The sequence below is a fragment of the Lissotriton helveticus genome, chromosome 5_1 (assembly GCF_964261635.1).
Source record: "Lissotriton helveticus chromosome 5_1, aLisHel1.1, whole genome shotgun sequence".
Lineage (NCBI taxonomy): Eukaryota > Metazoa > Chordata > Amphibia > Caudata > Salamandridae > Lissotriton > Lissotriton helveticus.
This window is the reverse complement of record NC_136065.1, coordinates 467,057,191-467,081,206: the sequence shown is the minus strand read 5'-3', so window position 1 is coordinate 467,081,206 and position 24,016 is coordinate 467,057,191. Positions and strand designations below refer to the sequence as shown.

General features: G+C 46.8%; 1 protein-coding gene across 1 annotated transcript in view; it reads left to right on the top strand.

The window, feature by feature from the left end:
* The window catches only part of LOC144754667 (uncharacterized), a 210,660-nt gene extending 187,599 nt beyond the window's left edge, over nt 1-23,061 (top strand). The window contains exon 3 of the mRNA XM_078642752.1: nt 20,407-23,061. Within this exon, the coding sequence (XP_078498878.1) occupies nt 20,407-20,467 (61 nt within the window). The 3' untranslated portion in view covers nt 20,468-23,061. The remainder of the gene's footprint in view (nt 1-20,406) is intronic.
* The last annotated feature ends 955 nt before the right edge of the window (nt 23,062-24,016 follow it).

The following is a 24,016-nucleotide window of genomic DNA, read 5'->3' as shown; positions in this document are numbered from 1 at the left end:
TCTGACAGTTAGAGATCCTGCCTTGTCGATGCCAGTTGGTCTGCTCATGGGCTGATAATTTTATACTAATAATCCCATAGTCAAGACCAGACCCCGCATTTTTATGGCGTCATGTTTTTAGGTCGAGCCTGAGCAGCACATGCGCTGCTCTGCAGGGCATGCTGTATTCGAGTATGGAGTTGAAGTCCCTCCCACTCTTCGCCCATATTTTTCATTGGCTTGTGTCATTGTCCTTTGTAAATGCTGGCTTCTGATTCGTTAATAGTCTTGCTAGTCCCGCCTTAGTACCGCCTTGTCTTCATTTGTAACCTTCCATGAGGACTTCCCCTTTTACTACTGTTGTTACACAGTATGTCTGTAAGCACTATTTTCTTTAATGAGTTTCTCCTGCTGCAGGCACGACATGCTTTCCTGCAACATTCAGCGCGCCATGCGTGCATTCACTTTCCACGCAGCCCAGGACAATGGTGGCCGCTTCTTTGAAATAAAATAGGTCTCACATTTACACCAGTATCACCTATTGGCATTGTAATTTACAATGCCAATAGCTTAAACTCTCGCAAATGCGAGACCTATTGCATTGCAAATCCTTGTTAAGAGGTGGAGTGAGGTTGACAAGACAGACACAGCACCTCGCCCAGGTGATACCACACACAGGCACATGACCTTGCTGACTTATGGACGCATATTACAAAGAAATTGACCAAAGGTAACGGTTCTTCCACAATCTATTGTAAAGTGAACTTTTCAGCACTGATCTAGTATATATTACAGCCATAATTAAACCTGGAATTATTGTCAATTTTAATTTCGGCTGTCTTAATTACAACATATTTCTTCCACCTTCCTGGTTTCTCAATTTTTTTATTTTGTTGCATACTTGTTGCAGCCTGTTGTGGAGGAAATGCAAAACGTTAATCTTTCATCGTTGCTTCTCTGAGAACCAGAAACGCGATAATTGATACAGCATGTTCATACTATATTGGCATATTTGGGTGCCAAAGAAAATAAGAGATTTTAACCTATAAGGAAAATCCCTCTTTTATTTAAATGTTTAGGAGCCCAGGAAATGATCAGGAGCCTATGTTTTAGACTCTCTGACAGCTGGATATCCGGCGTAGACGGTCTCTCTCTCTTTCTTTCTCTCTCTCTCTCTCTCTCTCTCTCTCTCTCTCTCTCTCTCTCTCTCACACTCACTATCTCACACTCTCTCTCTCTCTATCTCTCTTTCTCTCTCTGTGAGATGTTACTTTTACAGTAATGAACCCACATTTACCCTCTAGTATCCACATTGTATATCCTACTGCGATGTAACCTTTAAAAACATAACTGGTCTAAATAGCCGAGGGATTTCAATTTATGCGGAGAAAATAGAAAATGCCCCATTTAGGAAAGAAAAACCCCTCACAATGCGTGCAGACATCTGGATGAATACACAAAAGCACAAGCAGTTCTGCATAATGTGTAAATGGGCAGGCATTAGGGCGTCAAAGTATGTACCCCACTCCAGACAAACAAACTATATAACGGTCTTTGCCCCAACACTTCTGGCAGGCTCGGCCAAGGTGTCAGGAAAACAGTGCCCCAGTTTTGTCAAGGACAGTGCGCAATATTCAAACTCTTCTTTTTTTCCAAGTAACTGGTGATAGAGAGCAAAAGAATGCGGTTTGCATCAGCCTAAGGGTTGGTGCAAATTTTGAATATCAGCTGTACTTAGGTGGATGGACCTTTGACTCAAATTAAGGCTTTACATCAACAGTTCAATAGCACATCAATAACAGTGAAGCACATTTTGCCTCATTAGAATGTAGTAGTTTGCAAACCATGAAGGTTTATGAACAGACAAGCAAATTACAAATTCCAATCAGTCAAAATAATCTTAAATCAATAACCATCTGGTTACAGCGTATATAGATGTAGTCCAAGCAAGTCAGAACAGCAAATACAAATAAAAAATATTAAAGGATTATTGTAGGCAAATCATAAAAGTTCCACTGAATGGAAACTCCCTGATGCTGAACTAAGGTTTCAGTAGTGAAGTCGGGGAGGAAGTTTAAGCAGCAAATGTCAGCAAAATGAAGCCACTAAGGCAGAACTAAATGAAGGTTTTAATCAGACAAAGAAGACATGGGTTATCTCCCAAAATTAACTATGAACATAAATAAAATAATGATAGGGTCTTCTGACTGGAAGGCTGGGAGGAACAAGCCCATCTACTTAGCTCAGCAACAAACAATTTAAACATTACATTCAACGAGCTACACCATCCTTATATGGTTCCTGTAGAGAATGAACCAATCAGAATTAAACGTTCACAAATTCCTGGTGTCGGCCTTCTTCTCATGACTCATACAGTGGAAGATTTCAGCTTCAACGCTTTTATAGATGTTGTACAAAAGAGCCTACATCTCAACCAGTCTGCCTCACACGTAGGTGTTATGATTTAATGTTCAGCTCATTAGGAGATGCATTCAATTGCCTTCACACAGAATGTAAGGATAGCAGCACAGTTTTAATAAGCACACTGTTGACACTTGGCTCCTGAAACGAGAAAAAGATTATACACAGTAAGCAGAAACACAACATTTTATTTAAAATTGGGCCTTTCGATATGGAGACCTAGAGCGGCTATGGCTAACTTAACGTGAACATAGTCTAACTACGATTAATTATTAATGGAAAGTCACTAGCTATGGTCAGTCTGGATATAAAATCACACACGGATAAAAGTAAGCACTGATCATGTAATCTGCATTAACATGTCCTCAAACAAAAATTAAAAATAGTGACAATGCGTGACCACTGGTAAGGGCCCAGTAAACTCTCCAACCACTAAAGGAATTCCATCTTGCCTGAGTGTGTGTATGTGTGTAGGGGGTTCTTGCACACCCCGCCAGCCTTCTTAAGAGCTTGGAAGGATTTCCTCTTCCCCTCCTCCAGCAGAGTCCCCTCATTTAATTCCCCTATGGCCTTGTCAATGACCAGGGTGTGTTATCACCATCCACTGCCCCCTCCTGATTCTAAACCTCCAAGGATTGGGGAGCGTTGCACTGGGCCCTGCATTCCCTTACTTTCAATTACTCATAGCCTTGTCCAACTGCTGGACTGAGTTTGCTCACCAGCTACTAACCCAAAACACAGATCCACCCAGCCTAGCCTAAAGGATGATGTGGAATTTCTCTGTGCCCTACATTGTACCTCCACATGATCTGATAGCAAAGGAGGGTGTCCTGCAACAGGACAATGGAGCAACTGCTGACAGCTTTCCAAACACGGCACAGTGCCTACTGTCTGTAGCTACTCCAGCCCTACTTTTCCCACATTGTTTTGTGAATGAAAGAGGACTGGAGCAGCTGACTGTCAGTACCCTGAATGTCAACATGACATAAAGGCAGCTGTTACCTGCTCTGGTCCTCTTTACCCTGTAAAAGCATGCAAGGATGGCGGGCTAGGTCAGCTGACACCTGCTGTAGTGTCCTGTCAGCAGTAAAACCCTGCAACATCTGTGAAGTGTGCCGCACAGGGGCAGGGGAGCATACCCCTCTGACCCTTAGGCAAAACCAAGGGACCTGGATAAGTCTAAAACAACAAAGGTGAGGGAACACCACTCACAGGCGAGCATTGGAGGCGAGCGAAGGAGTTGTCTGTTTATTAATTCTGTTTGTCTGTACAACAAACTTCCATTGCCATTGTTTCAAGGCCCTTGATCTGCATTTTGTGTGGAATTAGTGTTCCTCTGCGGCAATGTGAGTCTCATGTCTTGTTCTTTAATCAAGGCAGTTCATAAGTGCAATGAGTCCTAATAGGTCTTCACACAGACCATTATAAATAAATAAGCAAGAACGTTCTTTTTTTTTATTTCTGATAAAGATCTTTTTTTAAATACCTACCACTGTTGTGAATGCTGGACTACTTCAACATTCCAAATGCAATTCATAAATTCCAAGTGTGGTTCTTCAATTGCCATAGTTTGTACTTTAAACATGGTTTCATTGTCTCTAATTTCGTCAGATGGTAGCAAACACCTAGAGAAAGTAAAGAAAAAAAGGAAAGATATTCTTTTTGTCTTACATTTTCCTGAACCCTTATGCCAGAAACCATTGATGTTCATAACTGGCAGAGTCAATTGAGGTTTAGCACTGCCTTGGGCCATTGACATTCATTGATGCCTGGGTCCAATCATTTTTTCTGGGCCATTGATGTTCATTGCTTCCTGAGCCCATTGATGTTCATTGCTTCCTGAGCCCATTGATGTTCATTGCTTCCTGAGCCCATTGATGTTCATTACTTCCTGGGGCCATTGATGCTTATTACTTCCTGGGGCCATTGAGCTGTTTGAAGAATGAGGCCACTGAGGTTCTTGATGCATGGGGCCACTGATACTTATTGACCCTTTGTCAATAGGCTCAGTGCCCTGTTTTCTCTCCCATCACGTATGGGGTACAAACTTCCTATAGAGACTGGGCTGGTGGGAGGAAGTTTGAATGTGCCTGACAATACTGTGCACTTGCTAGATGCCAAACAAGCTATATGAATTGTTTTCTTGGCATAAGAAAAAAATCCAAACAACATCCAACAGTGTGAAGTATTGTGTGAGGAAGGGGCTGTGTGCCTGTGACTCAGCAAGGAACCAGAAGCTGTTTGGATTTTTTCTTAGCCTAAGAAAGCAGACATCTCTTATTTTTGTGCTTATACCCACTTATACATTTGTGGGAAAACTATGTGGAATCCCTGGGGATCCCAGAAAGCTATAGATTGCTGGAAAGCAGACACCATTCAACAAGCGATCTTTTGTGTAGATTGGACAAGAATTTTCCAAAGAAACTAATTTGTTGAAATCCAAAATGAATAAATACAAGCTGGGAAAAAAGGAAATGTGTAACAAAGTTTTCAACAGTAACTTTTTGCACAGAGTGCAGGTTCTTTCTTAAAAATAATATACCTTTATGTTTGTCAGATTCTTCTGGTCCCAGAGATGTACAGTGCTTAAAGTTTGTTCATAGCTTCCAATGTTTATTCACTGTGTTCTGACCATGCATCACTTGATAAAGAATAATGCCACGAATCGAAGTTGGGAGGGAATGAAAGCTATGACTTTTTTTTATCAACGTAACAGTCTGATTTTACATATGGGGTCACATTTGTATCACTCCAAATTGTGGATTACCTGTTATGCCAGGTGAATCTGAGGACATGTTTTCAAAAAGACTTTTTGTGGAGTCTGACTTAACAACAGGAAGGCAACTATACGCATATATCCAATTGATAATAGTAAGTGCTCTACCATCCTGCAATGCCACACTCTTCTGATTTAAAATAGCACCCTACAATTGTGGGTGGGCCTATCGCCCATGACAGAAAATGCCCTTTGAACATGATGACAAAAAGTGCCAGAAAGAAGCTTCGAATGAGGTTGATGTTTAGGATGTGGGTAGCTGTGGTGTTTGGGCAATGGGTCAACCAGTACAAAGAGACACCTAACCCTTTGAAAACTAAATACAGGGGGTGTTAAAAAAACAGAATTTTTTTACCATTTCTATAATTGAAAGTTCTGGAATTTGTAGGGAGCAGCAAAACTCTTACCATCCAGTGTTTCCACACCTAAAACAGAACTTCAAATATGTGGGTGAGCCTATCATAACAGAGACGAACAAGCAAACAACTATGCCTATGTGAAATGAATGTAGTGTTAATATAGCCTCCACATGGTCAAACCTTTGGCCTATTTGTGCCATGTGCAATATGGCCACTCACACTTGTGGGATACTATTTTTATTGATAGAGGTGTGGGAATGCCGGACATTTTGTATTTGCTGGAAGTTATGGAGTGTTCTATTATGTGAAAAGTAAGACATTTCGGGTTAGATGTAGGTAAATCTTTTTTACCGATTCTAAAATACCGAATTTTACCGATTCGGTATTTTAGAATCGGTAAATTAGATGTAGGTAATAATTCGGTATTTTTCACCGAATCGATAAGATTCGGTAATTACCGAATCGGTATTTACCAATTCGGTATTTGCCATTGATTCCTATGGGCCTGGAGGCCCATAGGAATGAATGTCAATTACCGAATCGGTAATTACCGATTCGGTATATATCGAAAAATTCAAGGTTGGCAGGGTGTCACTTTGACACCCTGTTGCACCCCTGATTAGTGTTTGTGTGCCATGTGGGACACATACATGCCCTTAGGGCATGCCCTTAGGGCATGTATGTCTGTCACATGGCACAGGTGTACATGCACAGATTTACATATACACAGGTATTCGTTATTTACCACCAACTAATAGTTGGTGGTAAATAACGAATCCTTGAAGCCATGTGGCACTGTAAACAGTGCCACCTACATCTCAAAATACAGATTCGGTAATTTTACCGAATCGGTAATTTTACAGATTCTGTACATTTTCCGATTCGGTAAAATTACCTATTCGGTAAAAATACCGAATCTGTATTTTGTGGTGCCCTACATCTCAGTATCCAAATACTGGTCGGTAACGCCCGAAAATCGGTATTTTCGGCCGTTACCGACCGGTATTTGGATACCTACATCTGGCCCTTCATGTTTTATTATCCAGGCTTTGACATTTGCAGGCTGTTCAGGGTAGTACAACATGCTAGAATGCACATATTGCATCTCATTGGATTTCATTGGCTCTCTAGTATTTAGAAATGTCTGTGGTTAGTAAATACCCATGCGTGCTGACTGTTCCCAGTCCTAAATACTGCAATTGTTTGCAGACTCAAAGCACAGCCCATGAAAACATTCATTGGGGTCCATTTGTCTATTGGTTGGATCCCTGCTCAAACCCAATGAAAACCTGCACAAGTCGGATATTCCAATTCTCAGGAGATGCAGAGGAACATAGATAAGGTATGAGGTTTGGCAAGATTGTGTTCCCGCTGGAATAAAACTTGAGGGAATTACAATGTTTTGGGCAAAAGTTGCTGATGAAGGGTATACTACAATGTGTAGATACAGAAAATTTGACGTTGTGATTGGTTCACATAGTCCTAACAATGAAACATGAGACCGAACAACAGATACCAAAACCAGCATTTCACTTTAGTTTTTTCAACTTCCCAGAATGCACTGAACACAACTTATCGTGCATAGGTTCCTCAAACCCATTGAAAACCCACACAGGTCTGTGAATCATGCACAGGAAACGTACAGGACCAAACATTTGAGTGAAGTCTGGGCAATGACGTGCTCCTGTCTGAGGAAGACTTTAGGGAAATAGCATGTTTTTGCTAAAAAATGATGAAATTGACAAATGCCATGTGTAACATGTTGTTCCCGCCAGCTATCCAGTGCGAGCGTGGTCTGGCAACCAGTGATGAGCCCATGTGCTGTGTTGAAAATTTCTGGTTATGATATGTTCCCATTCAGTCTGGGCGTGGTATCTATAACCATAGTACAGTTACCCCAACCATCTTTTCTTTTTGGGCCCCTGAAACTCATTGAAAACCTACATATGTCTGATAGCCCACACTGAAGCAACCCAGAGAGACACAGCTGCTGGTCAAGTCTTGTATGGGATATATTCTTTTGTGAGAAAGGCTTAGGGGAATGAGTGCCTTGTAGGAAAAATCGATAAAAATCTATCATGTTCACCATTTTCTCCCAACCAGCCAATCAGAACAAGGGACATCTAGTGTGCTACTTAGACACAGATTTACTAAGCCTTTGTATTGCCCGTAACGCCTAAGTGATATTTACTAAGCTATGCAAAACTGCCTTGCATTACTCTGCATTGGGAAGACTTTTCATGGGTGGAGAGTGGGCGTTCCCATGCATCTACATATGGATTTTGGCACATTGCCAGATTTACTAAGAGCAGTAAACCTGGGAATGTCTCAGACGTCTATGCCATTCCAATAGAGGTGTGTTAGAACTGGGGGTCTCTAGTTGGCAGAGGTAGGTACCTTTGACCAAATAGGGACCCTTGCTTCTAATCAGGGTAAGGGTCTACACTTCTAAAATAACCCCTGCTCACCCCCTTGGTAGCTTGGCACGAGTAGACAGGCTTATCTCAGAGGCAGTGTGTAAAGCATTTGTGCACACATACAGTAATACAGTGAAAACACTACAAATGGACACCACACCAGTTTATAAAAATAAGTGATCTTTACTAGACTTAACACAAGACCAAAAGACAAAAATCCACAATACTGTAATTAAAATTAGACTTTAAAATGGTAGAAATAGCTTAGTTCAATGTAGATGGTAAATGCAAGACTGTACTCTCAAAGTACCTTAGATGCGTCACGCAAAACAAGCAAAAAGGGTTGCAGGGAATTTGATGCGCCTTTCCATACACTCAGGGGAGTGGATGCGTCTGTTCCTTACTTCTGCGCAGGGGAGTTGAGGCTCGCTTCCTTACTGTGTGTGGAGTTGATGCATCATTTCTTACTGCAGCCAGGTGAAGATGCGACAAGATGGCGCCTCGATGCAATGTGACGATCCGGTGCGATGCAACAAAATGGCATCCTGGATGCGATGCGACAACGTTGGATGCGATAAGTGCACGCCCGACGGCCATGCGGCGAACTCAGTAACTTCTGAGCCGCAACAGGTCCTGCGACACACTTCTCCAGTGATGCGACGGCGACCTCTGCGGCGGCAACGCGCTTCTCCGGCGATGCGACACGCTTCTCCGGTGATGCGATGGCAAACAGCTGCGGCGACGCAGGCTTCTTCGGCGATGCGACGGCAACTGCTGCGGCTGCGACACGCTTCTTGTTGCTTCGAGCTTCCAGCTCCCAGCGACACACAGTCTTCTCAGAGGGCCCAAACAACAGTAGATACCTCACTGCAAGTAGAATTCCCAGCAAGGAAATTCAGGGGGAGCTGGTGGTGAAGTCTTTATGTCCCTGGGACTTCAGAACAGGAAGCAAGCTCAGATTCAAGCCCTTGGAGATCTTCCTCAAGATAGTAAAAGTACACACAAAGTTCCTTTTCTCCTTTCCTTGGCAATAAAGTTACCACTGCAGGCCAACCCCAACAGCACAGCACAGGGGCAGTCTCCTCTTTCAGTTTCCTTGGTTCTTCTCCTTGGCAAAGGTTTGTCTCGATTCCCAGAAGTGTTCTAAAGTTCTGGGGTCTGGGCCCCAATATTTATACTGCAAAATCCTTTGTCCTCTAAAGGCAGAGGGTGCCTGTGTCCAGCCAAAACCAGTTGTGCACTCAACTTCTTCCTTTGTCAGTGTGGGCCAGGGTCATCAGACGCACCACAGGAGGTGGAGCCAGCATTATGGAAGGCAGGCACAGCCCTATTCAGGCCCAGGTGCTACTCCTCTCACCACTCCCAATGCAGATAGGTCTATTCAGCCTAGTGCTGACTCACCCTGTATCCTGGAGCCACCCCAGCCCCTGTCACTCACAAACCAGACGTGGAATACATACACATCCTTTCAGAGGTAGGCTGGATGGTTAGGCAAGAAAATACCTGCTTTCTAAAAGTGGTATTTTCAAACGCAGAATGTTAAAACCAACTTCACTAAAATATGTATTTTATCATTCTGAGTTCAGGCATACTAAACTCGAATTTCTACCTAGTTCCCTGGGTCAGTTGGGATTAAAAGATGTTATAATCAAACTGCCCATTCTGGCCTCTGGGAGCAGGTAGCCTTGCAATAGTGAAAAACAAAATTGGCTGTAATTCACTATCAGGACATGCCACACACATCAGGGCATGTCCTACCTTTTACGTACAATGCATCTTGCCCTTGGGGTACCTTGGGCCTACCTTAGGGGTGACTAATGTGAAGAAAAGGGAAGGTTTAGGGACTGGCAAGTGGGTGCACTTGCCAAGTCGACATGGCAGCCCCTGGCTGCACACAGGCTCTGCAATGGCATGCCTGACTCACATTTTACAAGCTGATTCTGTGGGTGGCACATCCGGTGCTTCAAGCCCACCAGCAGCATTTGATTGCAGGCCCTGGGCACACATGGTACACTGTACTAAGTAAATCAAATAAGCCAATCATGGAGTCACTAATCCATTACATCAATTTACAATAGAGAGCATATCCACTTTATCACTGATTAGCAGTGGTAAAGTGCCCAGAGTCATAAAACCACTAACAATCGGTCAGAAAAATACAGGAGGAAGGCAAAAAGTTTAAGGATGACCCTGCAAAAAGGACCAAGTCCAACAAGGTGTAACAAGAAGAAATATGTTTATTTCTCCTTGGTATTTCCTCTTTCTGTGCCTGCTGCATTGTGTAGCACACCTAAAATCCTCCAAAAATGTTTCTGAGTATTATTTTTTTCCAGGAAGGTTGTTCCTGTCCTGCAAAAGAACAATCCTGTCTGTAACGCAAGCACCCTTACACCATGGTGCAGGGGTCCTTGCTTTTCTGCTAGGCTGCACACAGTGTGCCAGCGCAGAGAGAGAGCAGGAATGTGCCATATCTTGGTAAATATGATGCATAGGGAGAGGATGTGGCCTTACCGCTAGAGCAGTCAACCTCAAAGCTGGGGAACTGGGTTCGAGCCTCGGCAACGACCCTTAATATCCTGTGTTCTAGCCAAATCACTTAATCTCCCTGTGCCTAACAAAACAAAATGAATGTGTCCATCTGTAACGAAACTGGTGCTTATGTAAAGCGCTCTGATACCCGATGTCTCAGGTCTAGTTCGCGCTATATAAAACTATAAAAAAAAATCCTGCTATTTCCATTTGATGCAGTGCAGCAAGTTGTCTTGCAGTATTGCATTGCTTAAAATATTAGTAAATGTGGGTCTTAATTTTTATACCTTTCAGTTGGTTGTGGGTTAGATGTCTGTCATCAAATGAAAAGTACACCATAAAGAGGGATTCTACGGGGGCGTGGCTAAGCACGCAACGTGAATGGCCGCCTTGGGGTAGAGCTCCACTCCGAGCTCCCCTTCCCGGTGTAATTATCCGGAAAATAAGGACTTTCGCCAGCCGAAAACCGACGGCGCGGCAGTGGGGCAGCATCCTCCGGCACCCTACAGACTTTGGCGGCGATCGGCCCACCCACACCGCACCGAGCACTCCGCGGCACCATGGCCGCCCACGTAGCACCCAGCGCCGGCGGGAGCACAGGACAGGCCGGGGCTCCACCAGCAGCACCAGGCCCGAAAAGCGGCCCGCTTGCAGAGACTGCACACAACGCAAAGGGAGGTGCACGGCGACGAGCAGTGGACCGGCGCAGACCGGGGGGGCCCGGATCTGGGACGGAGGAAACCAGGACTATTCCGCCGACTGCGGAAAATCACCGCTGCCTGCCACAAGAGCCTGAGCGTCCGCCCCACCCCCAACAGGTCAGATAAGTCGGCGTTGCTCGCCGTGGGAGGGGAATGGGATCGAACCAAGCAGCAGACCTGACCGGCCCGAGGGGCGCCATCGCAGAGCGCAACCGGAGGCCTGCACCAGAGGCTGGGGCACCCGTTTCCCAGCGGTGGGCGGTGAGGATGCGCAGGCGACTGCAACCCGGGACGCATGGTGACCTTGCAACCCACGACACCACGCAGACGGCGTGGAAGCCCGCGCAACCCACAACCGCGCCAACTTCACGCCTGAAAGCCACGCACCGGCCCACAGCTACATGCCCCCCGAAAACTCGGCAGCCCAGTTGACACAAGACGACACTAAGCGTCGCCACGCCGACTCGATCACGAACTTCTGCCAACCCACAAGCCACAGTGACCACGGGACCGCCACACACGCCGAATAGATCTCCTAGCACGGGCCGCACAGCTGAGGCGGGAGCGAACCACGGTGACGGATGTCTGGCGGGCTCAGAGCCCGAACCGGAACCGGGACCGGCGGCTCCAACCCGAAGGGCAAAATGGACAAGTCCGGGAAAAGCTCCGACCCCGACCAAACTGCGGCGAAGCTGGACACCATGCTGGCAGCCATGGAGAGATTGGAGGAATCCATACAATTGACTCGCACGTCCCTAGCCACCAAGATCGATGGTGTGGTCATAGACCTGACGCACCTGAGGGCGGACCATAAAAAATTATCGGAACGCACCAAGACTCTGAAGAACGACATACAGGTACTCAAACCTCAAGCCGACCAGTCGCACAAGCAGATCCGCGACTTACTAAACAGAGTGGAATTCCTTGAAGACAGAGCCGAAGATGCGGAAGGTAGGGCGCGGAGAAACAACGTGCGGTTGGTCGAGGTGCCCGAAAAATGGGAGGGGGGACCCCAGAAGAACACATGGAACGGTGGCTGAAAGACCTACTACCGGAGGGATCGCTATCCCCACACTTCGTGATAGAACGAGCTCACAGGTTTCCCACCAAACCCCTGGCGACAGGCTCAAACCCAAGGCCCATGCTGCTCCGCATATTGAATTATCGCGACAGAGACTCAATCCTACGAGAAATGCGAAAACTCCACGAGGTCTGGATTGAAAACACGACTGTGATGTTCTTCCCGGACTACACAGTACAAGTACAGCGACAACGACACTCATTCCTAGAGGTAAAAAAGCGCCTGAGGCAACTAGGACTACAATACTCCCTGCTGTTCCCGGCGAAATTGAGAGTGGTGGCGGGGGAACGCACTCACTTCTTCACGGAACCAACGGACGTGGAAGCATGGCTGGACAGCGGTGTGGACACGGACCCCAGAACAACCACAGGTCCAACACCCGGGAGGCAATTCGGAGGCGGGGGAAGAAGACGCAGGCCCCGCCAACGGACACGGTCCGACACACATGGTGCGGCACGGACTCCCCCCCCCGGCAAGTGCTGCGCGGCAGGAGAAACAAGACGCCCTCCGCCTGGTCATGGAGCTCAGCAGATCCCCCGCACAGAGCGGAGGAGCGAGTGGCAGCATACAGGAACTCCCCAGCGACGACGAAGCAATTTATGGTCTTCCAGACTCCCAGGCGTCGGGAAGCCGACCGGACGTCACTCCACAAACGGCAGACTACTTAGGCTAACCGCGCCAAGACTCCGGTACTCCTTAGAGACGTCACCTGGGACGGCCACGTCGGACCGGACCTGATGTCACCCACGGGTGGGAACGCAGCGTTGAGACGGCGGACAGTACGCGAAACAGCGATCAACGCCCTTGCACCTCACGGTCGGAGGCGTGGCTGACCCACACTGAACACCCCCTCAGCGGGCAGGAGACCAGGAGCGACACTGGAAATCCACGCCCGGCTGATGCACGGATCCAAAGACACTTCGCCTGGATGCTGTTGGCCCAAGACACGTAAAGTATGGTATTTCCTACATGTACTGATGGGGTCCCCTGCTTGCATAGACGGCATAGACTGGCACGCCACCCCTGGGATAGAGGCAAGCCTTCACGTAACTACTCTATTGACTTACAATTACTGACATTGTGCGCATAGCACATCCACCCCCTTAAATCTAGAACTTGTTGCTCTCCTAGAGAGTATGAACGGGAGCACATTCCGCATCCGACCTTTTGGTATTTCAAATGTTCATACTGTTCAATGGCTTCGTGTTTCGTTAGCCAAGTTCCTCTCCCCCCCCTCACTCTTATTGTAGTGGTGTACACGTATATATATCTGCATGCTTGTGGAAGAAGACTACCTGATAACGATCATGGGATGCCCGGGGAGGAGTGGAGGGATCCGGGTGGTGGGAATCGCTACTAACTGTAATGACTACTGTTAAGATGTGTACGTGGAATGTGAGAGGTATACACACGCCAACACGAAGATTTACTCATACCTCAAACGCCACCACATTCAAATCGCTCTTCTTCAAGAAACGCACCTAAACATTACAGAAATACCCACCCTGAGGCGCAGGTGGCGCGGGCAGTTACATGCCACAGGTGTCTCGTCCTATGCCAAAGGTACACTGGTGTGGATCAAGCCGGGCTTTCCCTGGACGACGATAGACACACCCATAGATCCCGAGGGGAGATACGTCGCGATTCACGGCAAGCTTGACGGTAACCCACTGGTTCTGGTCTCAGTGTACGCGCCCAACACTGGGCTAGCAGACTTCCTCGCGCAGATGTCGAACACACTGGCCCCCTGGCATGGAGTCCCCTGGGTACTTGGCGGAGATTACAATAGCACGCTGAATCTCGCCCTGGACCGCTCACACCCTCCACCACCTAACTCACAGGCGCAAACCACTGCAAACGCGCTTCGGATGTGGTCCGCACAATGGGATTTACATGACGCATGGCGTAGCCGCAACCCCCACACTAGACACTACTCTTATTATTCAGGGGCTCACGCCCTGCATGTACGCCTCGATAGGTATATGGTGTCCGGCGAGATCCTACCACACGTCACAGACACTTGTTACATGGGCCGCACTCACTCGGATCACAACCCGCATATACTAGACCTGACATGGGAGCAGCCACGACCCCCGATACCCACCTGGAGGCTACAGCCTGATCTACTGCTGGACGGCCCGTTCCGGAGCTCCATAAACACACAGACGGCACAATATTTCGAGAACAACACAGGCACGGCATCGACACCACAGGTAGAATGGGACGCGTTTAAAGTGGTCCTCAGGGGGCACTGTCTGGGCACCCAGGCCCACACCCGGCGCCAGTTGGACACTGACCTCCGGCGCTTGGAGTCGACTCTGCTGCAGGTGGAGCAGACAGATGCCTCTGACGGCAACACTGACTTACTGGATGCGCGGGCCGAACACGACAGATTGATTGATCGGTTGAAACACGTCAACTACGCCGCCCACTCAGCCCGCACACATCACACTGGAGACAAGCCTGGCAAATTACTGGCCTGGCTGATTCAGCGTGAAGAGCGCACGTCGCTCGTGACAGCGATTCGCCCGGCCGACGGCCCAGTAGTATACTCCCAGGCAAAAATACACGAGGCCTTTGTGGCGCACTACAGTGCGCTGTATGAGTCCCGTCTGCTGACCACACAGTCATCCATAGCGACATACCTGGACGAAATCACACTACCTGTCCTAACGGACGACCAGCGTGACGATCTGGGGGCCCCGTTGCTGGCGGATGAGCTGCGAGAGGCCATCTTTGCTCTCTCAAATAGTAAAGCCCCCGGCCCAGATGGGCTACCGGCGGAGTATTACAAAGCCTGCTCCGAAATCCTGATCCCGGAACTACTCAGGGTATACTCGGCGGCGCTGGATGATTCAGCTCTGCCCAAGTCAATGAATGAGGCAACGCTGGTGTCTCTCCTTAAACCAGGCCGAGATGGCGAGCTCCTTGGATCATATAGGCCACTGGCGCTGCTGAACACAGATTACAAGATCTTGGCGTCGACCCTAGCCAGACGCCTGGCAGCCATGGTGCCTACCTTGGTGCACGCTGACCAGAACGGCTTTGTGCCTGCTAGATGCACCTCTCACAATATACGGAGACTGTTCCGCGTGCAGACCTACGCGGTGCGAGACTGGCCGCGTTCGGGCTGCCTGGTTCTAGACCTTGAGAAAGCATTCGACTCGGTTGAATGGCCTTACTTGTTATCGGTGTTGCGCAAATTCGAATAGGAGAAGACTTTATTGAACTGGTCGGACTGCTGTATGGCCACCCAGAAGTACGAGTCCGCACCGGCAAATTGATGTCTGATTCCATCAGAGTCCGGCGCGGCACCAGGCAGGGCTGCCCACTATCCCCGCTACTATTCTCACTGGCAATAGAACCCCTTGCCGAGGCATTGCGCACCAGAGGCACGCACTGGGGCATTCCAATGGCGGACGGCGTACACATAGTGTCACTGTATGCGGATGACTTACTCTTGTATGTCAATGACCTCACCCGCATACCGCGGGAGCTGTCGGAAATCTTTCGATCCTTCGAGTCCATGTCAGGCCTCAAGGTTAATTGGGCCAAATCGGGGGCGTATGCATTTGCTCCAGATACTCCTGACCCTGGGATCACGATCCACGGCGAGCGGCTACCATGGCACCTCACCACGTTCAAGTATCTAGGCGTATACATATACAGAACACCCCAGGACATTCTCGATGGCAACCTGACACGCGCCATAACATCCATAAGATCCCAGGTCTCCTTCTGGAAGACGCTCCCACTCAACGTGCCGAGCAGAGTGACACTGACGAAAATGATCGTCTTACCCAGACTCCTATATTATTTTGCTAACATCCCAACATATGTTCGGGTTCGCACCTTCAAGGAGCTGGAAACCATGGTCCGGGACCTGATATGGAATACCGGAAGACCCAGAGTGGCCCTGCGCAAACTTTACACCCCGGTCAGTGACGGAGGCCTCGCAGTGCCGAATTTAGAACTCTATTATCTGGCGGCACAATTGCAGTGGGTAACAGCCTGGCTCGCGGGCAGGAACCTAGAGGATACTGCCACGGCCACTGATATGCTGACTCATACACAAATACACTCTCTCTTCCACCCTCTAGCGCCCGTGAGGAGAACATCACAACTACATGCAGCCGTCGCTGTCGCCTGCTACACTAGGAGCTTAAAACTAACTAAGCACATTAAACCGTACGCCCCTGCATTACCACTCCTGGGCACCCCCAAAACCACGTCTGTCGTTACGGAAGCAGCATTAGAACACTGGACACGCACAGGGGTGGACACCATGGCAAACCTATACACCGATGGCGCCCTGATTCCTTTCGTGACACTGGCTAACGACACTGGTCTCCCAGCGGGGCAGTTTTTACAACATGCCTCCATAATCATGGCATACACGCAACGATGGGGGAACATCGCAGAGGAACCACCCACACATCAACTGATACAGCACTTACACGTTATGGGGAATGGTACACATGTGGTGCACTGGCTGACACAAGCTCTGTTGTCACACACACAACATACCTTACAGCCACTGCGAGATAAAGGGGCGGCTGACAGGGGGAAGGACTGGACAGATGGAGAATGGACGATGATATTATTAGGCCCCAAGAACATCCCACGAAATGCGCGCTTTAAGCTGATCCAGTTCTATATACTGCATCGTGCGTACCTCTCGCCAGACAAAATTAACCTGTACTTCCCGGGCACCACGGCTGGCTGCCCGAGATGTGCACTGGAGGGCGCGGACTTACTACACATGCTATGGCGCTGCCCGCAACTTCAGATGTACTGGCAGACGGTGCTGCCGACATTAGAGCGCTGCACCGATATGCAAGTACCACGCACATGGGAAGCATGTATACTGGGCATATACAGGCGGACCAAGCTTAATAGAGTTCCCTCTCGTTTCTGGGACCTTGGCCTCCTCACGGCCAAACGGCTGATCACGAAACACTGGAAACGACCCACCCCACCCCTAGCTAACCACTGGCACACCTCCCTGGGCAACTGGGCGAAAGCAGAAATCATCACCCTACACAATGAGGAAACCGCGGGATTGCGGAAGTTCCCGATCGCAGCATTGTGGGACGAGATGCTGAGCTCCTTGCATAAGGAATGCCAGGGGGTGCTGACCGAGACAGAAAACATGGACCGTAACCCTGAAGCCCCCGACAGAGACACTTGTAACCACCCACAGGACACCACTGATGCACCCACAGACGATGCCCCACCGTGCTCGCCACGGTGACGCTCCACCTGACTCCACGGGCACGCAACGCACCTTCTGCCACCGGCCCTCGGCCCTCCCCAACACCAAGAAAGAACCCGCACTCACCACCAGAAGGCAGCCATGAACCCACAATGCACCGACAGGTCCCTGATCCGAACTGCACACCACGTCCTCACATTCGATGACCATCCCCCCTCTTACGTCTCCTTTTAGGTTTTGTTTTTATCACTAGTTGTTCACTTCTTGATGTTATCTTGATTACAGCACTGTCACGGCAGGAACAATTGTATTGCATCATTGTTATGTTGTACACCCCACTGTCCTACTGCACATTAGGATACGTTCCGCAATTATGACAGACGTCCATGAGATGTGGACAAATGCATTATGTACCAACTGAGTTGTTTTTTTATCCTGTGACTTCAATGGCAGATCTATATTTAAAATCAAAAAAGGGGGGAAACATGAGAAAATGTCGATTCCTGAGCTGTCACCGGTACAGGTCGTCATCGCACGTATCGGACTATAAAATACAGTACACCCCAACTTAAAAATGTATTCGCCAAACTGTCGATATGCATGAGTAGTTTACTTTCACGCTGTTATTGAATAATGTATTGCTATGATATCGTGCAATTTGCAGAAGATGTAAGTTTCCCCTCCTCCTTTTCCATAATCTTCTGATGACTGTCATTGCCTGTATTGAACATACTTGCCGTGTTTAAGAAATGTTAATAAAATATATACAAACAAAAAAAATAAAGAGGGATTCTACCCGAATTCATTGACCTGCAGTAGTATTATTTAGTTGATTGTGGAGGCCACATGACAAAGAAAAGCCCATAAATATGTTATTTCCAGACTTTGGACACTCACTACAACTTTTACTTGGTTACTGTTCTGTGATTTATGTTTGATCTGCAAATACGACAAAGTAGTAAACACATTTGCCAAAATATAAATACATCTTCATATATTGATTATATCTTCGGAATGCTGTGAAATATTGATGTGAGATATATACCACTACTTAGTCAGAATGACCAGAAAAAAACAGATTCTATATGAATGAACAAAATGTCTCCCAGGTCTTTGGATCTGAACACATTAACACCAATCTTTTGCTGTGGTACTGGGGTGACTTGACAGTGAAGGGAGTTAATGTCTGCGAGCTTTCAGACTCATTACCGGCTGCAACATGCTTGGAAACTACATGTCGAACTCATGTGCTGCACCTTTTTAAGATGTACAAGTTCGCATATATTTTTAGGTTGCCTATGCTCAGACAGGTTCATGAAAGGACTTTTTTGGTTTATTATTCATGCTCCATGTTGTTTCTATAAATGACGGTAATGTCCACACTTTACTTCACTCAGGGATGTATCCTGGTCACGCTTGGTGGCGGGTGGCTTCCACCAGCCCTCGCCTGGTCCCAGAAAATGTTTTTCCCTAGTGAGGACTGTGAACTGGGGGTGCGGGTTTGTGAACATATTACCTCTACTCTATTAAACAGGTTGGTGTTCTGGTTCAAATATCAGTGAACCAGTTCTCGATTAAGACATTGTATTGTGAATATTTCAAAAACGACAGGAATACATTTACTCAAATCAAGCAAGGGTTGGTATAAATCTGATCTAGGTTGGGGGTAAATGTATTTTGCTCTTTTCCTTGTGAATTTGAATGAGACCCAGACTATAACTATTTCTGACCTGGCTCTTTCTGCAGAAATCTCTACAGGATACATACATTTATATTTATTTTCCAAAATGTAATGCCGATTTGTGAAATATGGTTAATTTTACTAAGGATAAAATGATGTTTTCCAGATGTAAGTGCAACTCAAGTAAAACTGCAATCGCTCTTGCTGAACCTGTAAAATATACAGCGACTGCATTACTTGTTTTATCATGTACAAGTGGTTCCTAATAAAGACACCTAAGAAGAGCTCGTAGATATACAATGGTATTTCTCTACTGTACCAGTAAGAGGATTCTGTGTGTTATGGAAGTGTGAGACATGGGTATGTCCCAAAGAAGCATTCAGAGTATTGGAAAGGAATTCGAGACTTTTGACAGTTTTCCAAACAACCTTAATAACTAGTTAATGTTTAGTTATAATGGCTAAATGATACATTAAAATTAAGACTAGCTTCAATTGATGGTGTGTGGAACCAATGCACTGTAGGCCCCACGTGTTACTTTAAGGATACACTTTAGGTTTATTTTCAGATATTATACATTGTATTTACAAAATAAAATTGTCATTTTTCTAAACAATATTCACCAGTTAACTAAATGTCCATCGCCTTCACCATTCAGTATGCCTATAATTGATCATCAGGTTCCAGTCACATGATATTATTCTGGGTTGAAATGTACAATGTAGTAGTCCACCATTCACTGCCCCCAAAATGGTTAGTGAATCATTCCTCTAAGAGACTACTGTTCACTGGAAATCAGACGAAAAACATGGGGATCTTTGTTCTAGGTCAAATATCATGGTCCTAGGTCCTTTGCCAATGACACACTTCTTTAGAGTCTACAGGGAATGTACTTTTCTCTAAATTCATTTAAATTTGAGTATCTGCCGGGCTGCCTTTCTGCGGCTCAACCTCTAGCTGTTTAACTGGGTGGATACAGCATTGATATGGGGGTTGGGGGCTTACTGAGGCAGGCATAGGTGGGCACTGCTAGTATTGAGTTGACTCACCTGGCTTCTCGATGACAGCATGGGAGGCAGCTCTATGCACCTCCTGAAAGTGAACCAGATAGGCATGAGTAAGGTCTTCGTCTCTTAACCTTCTCCAAGCTTCAAGCCTCTGGACAAGAAACATTATTTTTTTAATGTATGTTACGGCTATGACGAGATACCCCCGTTGATTGACATTTCTGTCTTCTTCCTTTCCAGGTGTGTGGCGCTGGTGACTGTCGTGCTGTGCATCCTGTTCTTTCTCTATTACTGTTTTTAGGGTTCAGATCACCACGAGAAGAGTCTGCCAAGTGTCTGTCTCCTTTATCCTGTAGTGGTTGAATAGATCTTCTGTGCTGTGACTTCCACTGCGATCGAGGACCAAGTAGCACCATGAAGGACTGCGCGGAGTTGCCTTCAGCACCATGAAGGACTCCGTAGAGGTGCCCTCTGCACCATGAGCACTGTTTACAGGTACCCTCTGCACCATGAAGGACTGTGCACAGTTACCTTCAACACCAAGAATGGCTCCTTACAGCATCTGGGATGACTGCATATAGTCACCCATCGCACGATGAAGGACTACGTAGCGTTATGTTCAACACCATCAATGGCTTTTAGAACTTTTCTGTCTTCACCAGAAGGGTTTCCTAATGGTAACTTTGTTGCTGTAAAGATCTGCATAGAGTCACCATTAACACACTGAAAAGTCCATTACCCTTACACACTGCACACAGTTAACTCAACTCTACAAAAAAATGCTTAGTTGCCCCAAATATGGCCTGGGACTTTGAGGCGTGGTAGCTGGTCATTCTGATTGTAGTGAACCTCTTGCTGCGGAAGCCGTCAAAGACATACTGCTGTGATACCCGCTTCCCCTTCTCGCTCCTTGGAGTCCCCTCTGTGTCATTAGACCTGTTTTACAAACGGAGCAAAACTCTTCATTTTTTACTAAAGTGTCTCCATATTTGAACATGGACCGACATTCGGGTTAACTCGACAAACTTAGAGTGCACCCTCCATTAGACAATTACAATAGGAACAATGCATATTTTTTAGTTTCAACTGTTTTGACGGCGAATAATGGCGGGAAAAGGGGTTGTAGAATTTATTTTTGATTCTTGGGCCATTTTTAATGTTTTTGAAAAATTTAGTAGATGTAAACCCAACCTTTGTCAAGTTGAAGATATGGCTTCCCGAATCTCCTCCTGGTATGAAGCCAACTTCAATGGCAATCTCAGCTCAAAAGACAAGCTTTAGGAAGAAGAGGGCGTTGTAGGCTAGAGGTGATAGGCGTAGGTGAAAGGTTTACAGCCTTGTACCCACTTAGTAGAAGCCACACTGGTCTGGACAGGTGGGCCAGGTCTGGGCAAAAAGAGGCCTGGTCACTTGATGTCCACCTCACCCCATGTTCTCATAGACCCTGTTTCCAGCCCTGTGATTTTCAACCTCAAATAGTTATCAGATGTGTTAAACAAATTAGTTAAAAGCAAAAGATGACTACCACTTAGATAGCAGTAAGCTGTACCACGTGACCCAGGAAAGCAAAGAGTATCTGTGATGAACTGGCCACACCGGGAGTTGATCTTCAGAAGACATGTCTGCTTGGCAGGCAGTGTGTCGCCATCTTAGGTTCCTGTTTGCATTCATGCACACAGGGAAGGAATCTCATAGTTCCTGTGATCTGACATTTGAGGGTTATCTTAGTTAAATTTCAGCCAGAAAATATTTAACGAAAACCTACCATTACTAGTGGATTTAGGGACCCAAGCCTCAACAGCGATGCAATGCATAGACTGCACACAATGACGTCAGAGATGGTGTAAATAATACATTTATACAAAATAAGCATAAACATGGGTCTCCCCCGGTGCAGGTTGTGGATGTATGCACCAAAAGATTTATTGAGAGGGCGACTGGCCTACCGAGATCAAGACTGCCCCCAACAACTTGCTGCCTCTGGTAGACTTCCAAATGTTGGACAGTGTTGAGTAAGCCATATGAATGACTTGCCCCATTGGGTACTTGTCTTTGAAAGTCATGGGCCTATTGTGAAATCTCCCAGTTTCTCTCTACACTAATATTCCTCCAGATGTACCCACATGTTAGACCAGAATGACAGACTTAAACAGCTGAGCCCATCAGAAGGTTCACTCTTCCCTGGACGGTGATCAGCACAGCCCACAGATGGCCTTTCCTCATATGAGTGGTGTTTGTGGAAAGCAATGATGTATTAAACCCTCCCAGTGCATGGCGTGGGCTAAATATTTCTGGGTCACAGCACCAATGTGTCTCTAGCTTACGCAGACTTCTGTGAAAGCGGAAAGCAGCTGGAATCACGATTGGGTGAGCTCACTTGTGGCAGCGGTTTGATGTGCCCAGGCATTGTGTGTTTCCATTGGAAGGATGGATGAGGCATTGCGCCATCTTACAGGTTTGGTCCTGTTTCTTTGCGTAATGTGGTCCATCATTGACCTTAAAGTCACACAAAGCCAACTCATACTTGTAGTGTTGGTTCAGTTTATTATTCACTTGACCTTGAATTCAATCAGATATTCCTAGAAAGTGGAGTGACTGCGCCCATCCTCCTGGCTTAACTCTCTTCATCACAGGCGAGGAAGGCTCACCCGTGCAATGTAGGGAGAAGGGCAAACCTATCAACTGCTTACGTCTTCATGGAGGGAGATATCCAATGATTTGGGAGGGTGCACCAATTGAATGCAATGAAGATACAAATATTTTGGGAGAATATGGAAGGTTTGCATGTCTGGTGATCTCATTAGGGCCATAAGATGGGTGGAGTCTTGCCACAAAATGTATATGTTTTAAAGGAAGCCTATACTGTTTATTAATTATAAAGAAGCTAAAAACATCTATACCATTAGATGATTCCAGATGCCTGAGCTGCATGCTGTGTTTTATCTTTTTATGGAGGGTATTTTTTTATATTACAAACAGGTGCCTGTTCATTATGGAGACCCGCATTACATTGTTCAACCAACTCTGATAAAACTACTGACATTACTGAATCTCATTGGAGTATGTGGGAGGCATTTTCCTTGTTTGAAGCGTGTAGGGAACTTCAAGGAGGGTAACATCCTCCAAAGAGAGGGATGTCTTAGTGGATTGCAAGTGCTTCTCAAGAACCATTTTGAGATAATGTGTGACTGGCGGGGGAATCAGTGCACTGAGTGTACTGGGCAGAATAATCAGAGCTCGAAGCATGGGTATGATCCGGAATTTAAAGGAGTGGAATCTGGATGAGGGTACAGAGCAGCAGGTGGACCACCGGATATTATTGGCAGCAGACCATAGGATGAAGGACCAATGAGTAAGCAGGGTCAGGGGGGGGTCAAGCGATAATTTCACCTCATAAGGAGAGGCAGTGAGGCTGAGATCTAGAAGGAATGACAGGCAGTCTCTAGTTGTGCAGAGGCATCTGCAAAGCTTTGGTGCAAAGTGCACTGCAAGAAGTGGTGGTACCCAGAAGACTTCAAGGCCATAGTTATGCAGATGGGAAACTTGGGCTCTGAAACTGGCATCGGTACCGCAAGCTCTAGTGGTGCAATGAACACTGCCAAGTTCTAGTGATCCATAAACAATGTCTAATAGTAGTGTTTCTGGTAACACTTCCAGTGGTGCAGAGAACACAGCCAGGGTTAGTGGTGGAGAGCACCACCAGGTTATTGTTGTGCAGAGGAACTAGCCAGGCTCTTGTGAAGCAGAGGACACTCACTGTCTCTAACAGTGATAAGAACACTGTAAAAGAGTAGTGGAGGTGCAGGGAACGTTGACAGGGTGCAGTTGTGCAGAGCACACTGCCATGATA